General features: G+C 41.6%; 1 protein-coding gene across 2 annotated transcripts in view; it reads left to right on the top strand.

Annotated features, from left to right (window-relative positions):
- The window catches only part of WASHC3 (WASH complex subunit 3), a 28486-nt gene extending 19678 nt beyond the window's left edge, over positions 1 to 8808 (top strand). For both annotated transcript variants that reach the window (XM_019544744.1, XM_019544743.1), the window contains exons 6-7: positions 2081 to 2145; positions 7123 to 8808. In XM_019544744.1, the coding sequence (XP_019400289.1) occupies positions 2081 to 2145; positions 7123 to 7207 (150 nt within the window). In that variant the 3' untranslated portion in view covers positions 7208 to 8808. The remainder of the gene's footprint in view (positions 1 to 2080; positions 2146 to 7122) is intronic.
- The last annotated feature ends 2401 nt before the right edge of the window (positions 8809 to 11209 follow it).

Below are 11209 nucleotides of genomic sequence, written 5' to 3'. Positions count from 1 at the left end.
ACTGAACCGTCAGCTGGCGGGGATGGAGGAGAATTATTTCTGACAAACCTCTCTCTACCTTGTTCTGCACGTCCAGTCTGTGTCTTAATCAAGTTGTCTCTCCTTGCATATTTCCAACACCTTTTAAATGTTTTATTTTCAGTCTCTACATCTGAAATTCTTTCAGATACTCAATTTCGGTCTCCCAGTTCATTCAAAAGAGCACTGTTAAGGTCATCATCCTCTCTTTTGCTCTTGGCTCTGACACCCAGTGCCTCTTTCAGCTCTAAATCAAATACGTCTGGCCTTTGAGTTTGGACACTGGCCTAAAGCAAAACAAGGACCACTTTGGATCCTGCTGAGTCACTGAGTGGGCACTGTGTACTGTGGAGAAGGGCCAGCTGGTATGTGAGAATGGAGGAGGCACAGAGGGTTTCCTCATTCTCATTTTATTTAAATTGTTCTTTGTTTGTCATTCACTTTCATTACTAGTTCTGTGGTTTGTTTTTTAACCTTTTTTTTTTTTTAAACTTATAATAAAGGTTAATAAAAGGCCAAAAAAAGGTTTCCCTCTCAGCTTCTCAATCTCTCTTGTATACCCCACTACTTGAAACCCTTCACTTGTTCCATATACTCTGCTACATCAAGTTTAGGCTTCTTGGCTTTGTTTTCAAGGCCTTATGTAAATGTTCCCTCGTATTTTCTCACTTTATCTTTTTTGTGTTGCACCTAGTCACATCTCCACTGCTGAGCGTACATCTTAGCATTTTCTGTCTCTCTTCCAGCTGCACCCACATTCCCTTTCCTGCCTCCCTTGCAAAGGGAACATTTTTTGTTAATTAACTCTATCAGCATTGAATGGTTTCCTGAAGACCCGCTTTCACCATAACATATATTAGAAACTAGCCATCTCCAAGTGGGTTAGGTAATATAGTAAGAACACCTGGACCCTGACTCCAGTGTGTATACCCTTCTTACTGCTGGTGGAAATGCACCAGTGGCTGGAAATAAATCAACTATTTTTCTAGATAAAGTTGATCTAGTTAAAATACAACTTGGAGAGACTGCTTGTAGCAATGAGAAGGCAATTCTTTCATTTCTTATATATTACATGATGGCCATTGCATAATATGGTATGGCCCAAAAAGCTATGTCATCTGGCCCACGGGGCTCCCCATGGTTCCAGAGGCTCAGCAGCAGAGGAACAGTAGTAATTTTAATTGCTCCCAGAGCGATGGCAGTTAATGCTCCCCTGCCACCAGATTTTCTGGAGCAGTGGGGCATCTTGTGCTCCAGATGACCTGGTCCCACATCCCAGATTTGTACACAGCAACTGCATGCCCGTGGAAATCCAGCAGCACACTGCCCCTCCTTGGGATCTGGCCCTGCACCAGCCACTCAGCCTGCAGTGCTAGAGAGGTTAAGCCCCACTCATCTAAGAGAAGAAAGACTTGTATTCTGTTACCAGCACCTTCGACATCCAGTGCCACTCCCTGTTAAACAGTGTATTCAAAACTTTTTGTGCAAAATTATCAACTTTACTTTTAAACATATGTAAGTGTGATAACAATTTGTGTACCATGTCACCTGCCCTTTCTACTTTATTTCTCTGGCCTTTAATTCAGGGTGCAGTAACTTCAGGGATTTAGCAACACTGGATTTGATAAATCTTCACGTCATTGAAAGGCAATTTTGTAGAGAGTATGGAGATGGGCTTTTTCTCTGTGGCTGTTGGGAACAGGAATAGGAACAAAGGTCTCAGACTGGAGCAGGGGAAATTTAGGTTGGAATTTAAGAGGAACTACCAGACTATGAAGATAATAAAGCAATGGAACAGAGGTGTTGTAGAATCTCAATCCCTTGAAAATTTCAAGAGCAGGTAAGACAGACACTTGGCTGCAATGGTTTAGTCGGGGATGATCCTGTCTTCATTGCAGGCTGGACTAGATTACTTCATCAGGTTCCTTTCAGCCCTATTTTCCTATGAACTGAAACTGATGCATTTCAATTAATATAGTAAATCACTGAATATCATCTTTTCTACTTTACTTATCTGTAGAAAGACATAACTTTTTCTACCTTTCTCCCACTCCCTATCCAGGGTGTTCCTGTTATGGCAATAAGAAACAAGATGATTTCTGAGGGGTTAGACCCAGATCTACTTGAGTAAGTAATATTACTGTCTTTTAATTTGATGGGGCTAGTGCTTCTAGAGTTTCTTCTGCTTCATACAATGGTAATGCACTGTGAGAAAAGCAATGATAATGTTGAGCCCAAATCATAAAGCAAGCTGTGAAGATACCTCTGAAAGCTGCTGTTGGAATAATTTCATATAGTGCTACAACTTCCTAGTAAAAGTTGGTCAGGATCGAAAAAGTGGCAGAGAGTACATTTTTGGTTTTCTTGGTTTTTAAAGGTGTTTTATCCAGGATTGTTTTTTACTTTACAACCAAACTATTAGCACTTTGTTCGATTTTGCGTCTTATGTGATAGATGGCATGCTTCTTGCCAGATTCTTTACTTTACTAATGCACATAAATTGGCTGTCATCTTGACTTGAACTTGCAGTTCCAGAAATTTATAATAATTTTGAATGTAAATCAGCGGTGCTGGAACCTTTTTGTTAAGCAGGCCAGACGGGCCATGCCTGGTCCCTCCATAGACTGGATTTGGCCAGAAGACCCAATTCAGCACCCACAGCAGGTGCAGCAGGGCTCGATCCGGCTGTGCAGAAAGGGGCAGCTTGGTTTCAGTCCAGCTGTGTGGAGGAAGGGTTGTGGCCCAGCTCCAACTCACTGAGTGGGTTTTGGGATTTTGGTGGCAGGGAAGAGTGGCAATATTAATTGCCACTGCTCCCCTTCCACCAAATTTCCCAATCCTTGTGGTGAGCCCCATGGGCCAAATTCCAAGGCTTCATGGGCCAGAGGTTAATTTAATGTTTAATAATTGATTTAACAAATTTAATGTGCAGGTTGGGGTGGATATTGAAAACAAAGATTCTATTCTATGAAGTCGCTTGTCTGCCCATAAGCACATTACCTTTGCATTTCTCTTGTGTTTATAGGTGGAAGGAGCAGGTATAACTTTAGAATCAATGTAACTGTAAAAGAAGTTTACTAAAAAAAACTAGATGTTGTGTTGACAGTAAGCTTCATACATAATGATTGCTAAACTGAATATGTAACACACTTCTGAGCCTTTTGCAAAAAAAAGAAAAAGTACCAAGATATCAAGAAGTCTGTTTCTTCTTTTTAATTTTGTGGAATGAGACTTGTATTTTACAACAAGCCTGACATGAAACAAACACTTCTTTGTAATAAGATTTACAAGTTTATCTTTAGGAATAATTGCGTAAACAGAACATGTTTATCTGATCCATAAAACTGTTAAATAAGGAAATGGAGAATAAAAGTGTAAGGGGAAAAAGGAGGTGAGGAAAACTTTGAAAATCCTAGATACTTGACAAGTTCTTCAGACTTCTCACTATTACTTATTTAGAGAAAATTGGTAGTAGTCCAGGCTTCTAATCAAATTAATCTGAAAGAGAGAGTGTGAATAGCAAAATAGAAGCTAGAAGTTCTTAAAACAAACAAACAAAACAAAACCTGATATTGGGGGTTTTTTTGCTTTTAGAAGTACTTTAGTACACTCACTCTCCCTCCAACACTGACACTTTTTGATTGAGACAAACAGAACATTGTTTGGGATCAACCTCAGTCTCTCTCTAAGGTCCTACAAATCACTTAGGTGATTATTTTAAATTTGTTAATATGAAAATCTCTTTCTAACCAACTAATGTGTACAAAAAAAACTATTGGTGTGGGGGAGGACGAATATCACTTGCTTTTAAATCTGCAAGCAAGCGTTTTGATAAACTTGAAAATGCTAGAAAGTGTTTTAGTACCAAAAAAGGGCAGCCTTCTCTTTCCCTTTGTTTATCCACACAAATGTGGGGGTTTTTTTGTTTTGAAGTAAGGCTTCTATCTTACTTAACAGCCCTAATGCATGGCATTTCAGAACACTATGTTAGGTCTTTGGGACAGTCTGGTCTGTTCTTCTAATTTCTACTCTTTTATTAATAAAGGTTACCATCATACTTTAGTTTTTTTTGCAGGCAATCTGACTTCTCCAGATGCTTTATAATGTCAGAGTTGACTTCTCTGAAGGCAGCACTTCCTTTCTGCACTGGAGAGAAAAGCCATTTCTAGTAGGGTAGAGTTCTCTTTCTTTGCTGTTGACCTCTTTGTCATCCATCTCTCTTGCCTGCTATTGTTCCACAACTTTCTGAATTCCATCTTTTCTTTCCATATCCAAATTTCTGTGCATGGCCCCCCCCTTCTTTCTTGTTGTTCTTTACACTTTCAGAGGGGTATTTTCCTGCATTTTCAAATGTCAAGGCTCAGTACCTATCCCTCTGATCCTACCAAAGTTCCTCCTTGGTCGGTCTTCCCGGGTTAGATCTCTCCATAGTGCTTTTGTGTCCCTCCATTACAATGAAGGTAAAAAATAATGCTGAAGGGTGGCCTCTAGATGGATTTGCACAGGAAAGCTTTTGCTTTTCTAAAGGTATTTGTCAGGTACTTTAGAGTACTGCCACATATCTTTCGCACTTTTAAGCACCTAAATCAAAGCAAGTAAAATGTAAGAATTCTATGGCAAGAAGTGGGAGATGAGCACTAAATATAGAACTCCAGCACCATCACTGATATCCCAACTGCTAAGATAGTCTGTGTTTTGTCATATGTTGTATTGTAGATACCAGTTTACCATAAGCTCTTAGTTAGTTTTCATGAATCTAAAAATCCACACCTAAGAGGGAGGCATCTTCCATCATTTCATGTAGACTTTATGCGTAGTTTTGTCTGGATAGCTACTACATCAGTCTTGGAACCTGACAGATTTTACAAGCTAGGCAGTGTTAAGCATGGTGAGTTCTTGTGAGATCTCCAAGGAAAGTAAGGCCCCCTGCTGCCAAATTTGGCTTCTTAGCTGCCAGATTTCTGGACCCATGGAGAGCCCCAGGCTCTGTGCACTGGATGGGACACCCAATCCCAGCTTGCCAGGCTGGGCAATGACAGAGCTGGGTCCCTGGAGCCCAATTCTGGTGCATGGCAGGGTGGAGGGAGCAGGACTAGGTTCCTGGGACCCAATTCTAGCATGCATGGGGCAGGAGGAGATAGTGCCAGTCCCATAGGATCCAGCCTGGCACATGGGGGCCAGGAGGGGGCAGTGCTGGGCCCCAGGGCCCAGTCTGGCCCATAGACTGCCCCTTTGCCATTTATCTGGTCCATAGGCCCACAGTGTTGAGCACCACTGTCCTAGTTTATTGTCATACTCCAAGTGCCCAAAAATGTTGTAAGAACCAAAAGTAGTCACAGTTTGTGATGCCTGAAATGGGAGGATGTCTGCTTGCTTATTGTAGATCAGGAATTCCCCTGCAAGGTATTCTCTTGGCTCACATATCAGACTACTTCTCCTTGATTTTGGGAGTGGTGTCTACAAGTAGGCTACCTCAGCACTCATCCCAGCACAGCTGATCCAGCTCTAAAAATGATGTCCATTTATAGTAGGGATGGGCAAAATACAGCCCACAGGCCAGATGCAGCCCACCAGGCCATTCTGTCTGGCCCATGGGGCCCCTAAAAAATTTATATAATTAATATTTATCTGTTTCTGGCTGCCTGTCAGGTTCTTGGGGTAGTAGGACCCAAGGGAAGCTGACAGGACTTAGCAGCCCAGAAACAAGGCCCCCCCCCCAGCAACTGGAATCCCCATGCTTAGCAGAGCCTTCTGGTCTGGGCCTTTGGGGCTGTTCCTTCCCCCATGCGCCCAAGAGGGAAAGTCCAATAAGAATGAGGATGGGAGGGGGAAGGCAGGGGAGGGCCGCAGGTGATCGCCCCAGTCCTCAGGGCTGGGCCTAGCCAGCTCCTGCTGGATCCCACAGTCCAGCCATGCAGTGAGGAGTCACGTGGTGCTGGAGTGGCCGGCAGTCATCAGGAAAGCAGGGAAATGGCAGCTTCAGGTCGGGGCGAGTGGGAGCACAGGGACAGCTGGGCAGGAGTGCAGGGCCCGTGCCGGTGGCCTGGGGCCAGCGCTGGCAGGGCCCAAAGTGGGGCTGCTGGAGCACAGCGTCCAGCACCAGCTGTGCTAGAGGGGGACAGGGGTCCTCCGTCCCTGGCATCCCACTCTGGGCTGCACTGGCACTGCCCCCCACCCCCCGGTACCTGCCGTTTCGCTGCTTTTCTGCCAACTGCTGGCTGCTCCAGAACCACGTGGCTCCCAGCTGCACCACAGGAGCACAGGACCTTCGCCGGTACCCCAGGGTTAGGAGTGGGGGTGCGTGCATGTTTATTCATAGGGCAAGTCCCACATGCACACCCCACCATACACATGTACCCCACATATACCCCTTTGTACTACCAGACCCACAGATCCACTCACACTCACATGCTCCCTCACCCCCCACACCCCCTCCACAACCCTATACCCCCCACAACTCCCACAATATACAAGAGTAGGTCTTCATTTTAAGCTATTGTGCAGTCATCTCTATGTACATTACACAAATGCATGTAAATCGGGACGAAAATATTTTTTGAAATCAAATTAATGAATGTTGTAGATGTTTGCTTTTTAGAATACAACTTGGTATCTTTCTGGTTCTGAGACAGCAAAACCCCTTGCTGAAAAGAGTACTTCTGGGGGCAAGGGGAGGGACTTCTGGTCACAGGGGGCAGGGCACCTGTCAAGGAGCAGGGCTACCCATGCATCCCTCAACAGCTTGCCAAAATTCAGCAAGCGTCCCTCTGTCCGAAATAATTGCCCGCCCCTGATTTATAGCCTTAGTGACCTAAGCAGTTTTCTGACAGGTTCCAAGATGTGCTTTCAAATTGACCTCTGCTAGGTCTTAAAATCTAATAACTTACAGGCTCTGAGACGTAATTCCAGTTGTGTGAAGTAATTATAATCAAAATTATAAACTCTTCAAGTATTAAATTGTAAACTATTGACTGACTCTTTGTATAAAATGTATTTACTTGGGTACAGATGGTAAATAAATGAAGCTATTGATAGTACTACGTTCATCATCATCTTCTTCCTGTTCCTAGAATTTAATCAGTATAATCTTTTTGTCACTTACAGGACCCCAAATGCTGCTGTTCCTGCTTGGGGAGATGATGTAAATGCAGAAGAAAGTTCTGATAGTGAATCTTCCTTCAGTGACTAAAGAAATATTTCAGCCTTTAGAAACTTCTGATAGATGGTGATGTCTGCAGTTGTATCATAATTGAAGATTTGTTACTCATGGAGTGTAGGAATATTTGTATACCAAATAGCTTTCTTCTGTTTGTTTGGGTTTTTTTATGGAAGTCCTCCACATTTTCTTTCAAAAAATTTTAATGGGCAGCATGACTGTAAATTAATTTTACCATAAATATAGATTATAAATTCAGCTTGTGTGATAACATGTTATCTCAGAGTCTTTCCTCTTGCAGAAGTAAAATATATGCTATTCATATACAGGTTTCATGCAATTAATAAGGTCTTTAAAAAGCTGTTTGTATGATATTACTACATTTGTATATAATCATGTTTTATTTTTAATGTCTTTATGTTCCCCAGCTAGCCATTTAAGTAATTTTCTAAAATGGAATACTTTAATCTTGGACTGCTCCACTGTGAAGTCTCCTAAAGTATGGATTAATATGTACATGATACAGCAAGTGTAGCAAGGAAGAGTGAACTAATTATGGTGATCATGAACACTTGGAGTTCTGTTTCTAGCAAACTGATCTAAAAGTATAAGAGGTATTAGAAATTATCTTCTATTTTCAAAATGTAAACTACTGTTCCAACTACATGCTAAACTGGAGAATCTCCTGCTCTAAGAAGACAACTATAGATTAGTTTTATGTATGAAGATTCCATGGTTGTTCTGAAAATGGTACTGTAAAAGAATTAGTGACCAGAAGACTCTTCTTCTTCTGAAATGCCAGAACCTTTCACTGTTGGTTCACTGTGACACAGGTGGATAGCAACCAAAAGTAGAAACCACTTTCTGACAGCTGTTTGATTTATTTGAAATGAAGTGTGGTCTGTCTAGGTTGTTTTGGACAGGAAACCATCTCAGAATTCGTGCCCTTATTGAAAGTTTCAGTAAGGAATCAATAATTAAGTTTACATAGATAATCTAGCCTCTTGCTTCTGGAAGTGGCCTCTCCAGACCAAGTTTGAGCTACATTTTTGGCAATAGAATTAGGAAACTAATTTTGTGTGTGATTTACCCAAAGAGCAAACCTGTTTCCAGAGCACTTAATTCACTGCATGGACCAAAGAACATGAAATTCTTTAAACTCTTGCATGGTACCAAGTATTTTACATCAATGTCTTCACTACGGTATATTTGGTCTCATTGGGTTATAAATTAATTCTTATCCTCAAGTCTTCTAGTGTGACTATAACAGTGCTACCATGCTGGTGAGATCATTTAAATATACTTCTGGGTTTTTTCGCATTTGTCGTGAAACAGAAGAGGCAAGACCTATAAGTATAACTGATTACTAGGCAATATGTCTGCTTTTATTAATAAATCAATAGCTTTTGCCTTGAGCAGCTATTTATGCCACTTTACTCCAGCAGGTCAAATGCACTTTCATAAGAATAACACGTATATGAACAAAATGGACAGAGGGAAATTGTATATCTAAAATTTATGAATGAGTAAATGTTAAGAAATTAAGTTTAAACTAACTTGAGCTAACTAACATGTTTAGCAAAAGATAAGAAGTATTAACATACATTGGCAATAAATAGTTATTTCAAAACTTATATGTATGTTGTAGTGGTCTTTCAAAACCATATAGAGAGAGAGAGCTGAGCACGTACTAGCTCCTGAGGGTCTAATAGTGTCTTCAGTCTTGTTTTAAGTTGATGGCAGCTGTAGGTGCCATACCATTTATTTATTGATTGCCTGTTTTAAACTTCTTTGAGTAGTTCATACTTTGTCGTCTGAAAGAGCCAACAGTTACTGGGCAGAACAAATCTTCAGAGAGGAATAGTATGTGGAATATTAATAGCCTTGGGGCATTTATACATGTGCTCCGGGAAAGGGGGGAGAAGGGGGTGGCACTATAATTAAGCTGCACTGGGAGCTGCTGTAATTAAAGTGCCTGGAGCATCATGTGTATCAGTATCCCTGCACTGAAAATGGTGGCGGGGCACTTTGTCTAAAGCTCATCAAACAAGATTTAGTTAAAGTGCCCCCGCTGCCATTCTTCAGCACTGGATCACTGATGCACATGACACTGGAGTCTGCTAGAGTGTAGTTTATTAGTATGCTCCAGTAGACTCTATTAATTGCTTGGGTTTTGTTAATCTGTGTTAACCCAAATCAAACATTTTTTCTTAGTCTAGACATAATTTAGTTAAACTTGTATTACAAAAGAGCTGGTATCAACCCTAGGAAAAACATCATATTAGCATTAGATTTTGATAGTCTGAACCCTCTCTCTCCAAATGAAAACTTTTTCAAAGATGAATTTAGGATTGTTTCAGGTTATCTCTAAAAATCCTCCCAAAAAGTCTTGAAATACCAATCAATATCCTCGTAGCAGACATTTTCATACAGTTTTGAATTACAAGTGTACAGTAATTCAAGTCTACTCCGATGCACTGTACAGTGCATTGGAGCAGACTCGCTGCACATGTATAAGTGCCCTTGGAGAATTAAACTGGAAAGTTCTAGTAAGCATTTCTCCTGGTCATAATGGCACATTTTACACTGGGAGAGGTAATCCTGCTGGTAGCCAGGACTTAAACACTAAATACTTAAAGATTAAAACAAGTATCTGAAAGTATATTGGCGGGCACTAAGATTTTGAAGTATGGAGTTTGAATTATGGACATTACAAAGAACGGGAGTCATTCTCCACTTAAATGCATGGTCTTATCCTGTCTGAGCTTCAGTCAGTGAACATTCTAGAAAGACGTGGATTATTGTTCTATTTCTATTGGACGATGGTTTTTTCAATTAAATCTAAATGGTAGTAGGGAGAGGAGTCTTGACTGTTATTTCTGTCTTGCGCATTCAGAAGCAACCTATGTTGTAACAGTGCCTAGATTGCAGGCTTCTGTCGTGAAGAGCAGATGACCTTCTTAATCCAGGCAAGGTAACATAGTGAGTGCATCTCTTCTAAGTAATATTTTATATTATTTATATGTCTTCCTCACTCTGCGTTTACTGGATACTGGTAATTCAAAACTGTATGCAATGTCTGCTATGAGGATATTGATTGAAAATGTTGTGTCTAAAAATCCTTCAAAAAGTCTTCAAATACCAAACATGAATTAGGATTGTTTCAGGTTTTCATTTGGAGATAAAGGATTCGGACTGTATCGATTCCTAGCCTTAATGTGACTTTTTTCTAGGGTTGATATCAGCTCAGTTTGAATACAAGTTTAACTAAGTTATGTCTAGACTAGGAAAAAAACGTTTGATTTGGGTTAGTTAACACAGGTTAAGTAACTCCAAGCAAACATCTGCCACTTCCCAGCATAGATGAGCTCCAGAAAAGTATAAGAAGGTTTTGAGGGGAGGCAGCTATCATGTCTTGACCAGTGAAACTAGTTTGCAGATCATTGGCCTCTAGTCTAGCTGGAGTGATTATCGTACAGATTTGGATTAGCACATTAGAATCTTTGTAGATGCATCTACACAAGATATTTTTTGCGGAGTTGCCTAATTAGCTCTGCACTAAGGTTTCTGCATCTACATGTGTGGCCCTATTAGACCACAGTAAACTAATTAGTCACACAACAGGTTAGCAAGTATTTACAAGTACTATCCTGTGGCAGAGTTCTTTACTATTCAGCAGTGCATGTGTAGACATCTTGCTGGCTAGCCCTGTGCCTCAGCCAGCCCCTCTGCAGCACTTTGAGCCAAGTCAAAACAGCCCTGGGCTGGCAGGCTTTCCCCTGAACTCTGCGCACCAGGGCAATGCTTCTTCTAAGGCTTAGCAATCCATGAGCAATCCTGCCTGGGAGTGCAGAGATATCTCAGTTTGCCTGCCCCTACCCATTCCTGCAGCAGCCTGTGGCCAAGTTGGGATGGGTGGCAAGCACCCTGATGCAAAGCCAGTGGCAGGGGGAGCGTTGGCACCCCCTTGCTACAGTACTGAGCGTGTGTCCCCCCTGCCCCGCCCCCAAGGCTGGCACCTGGGGGCCATGGCCC

This window comes from Crocodylus porosus, unplaced genomic scaffold, assembly GCF_001723895.1.
Source record: "Crocodylus porosus isolate Cpor-Errol unplaced genomic scaffold, CroPor_comp1, whole genome shotgun sequence".
NCBI lineage: Eukaryota > Metazoa > Chordata > Crocodylia > Crocodylidae > Crocodylus > Crocodylus porosus.
The sequence above is the reverse complement of the archived record's forward strand: the minus strand, read 5'-3'. Positions and strand labels throughout refer to the sequence as shown.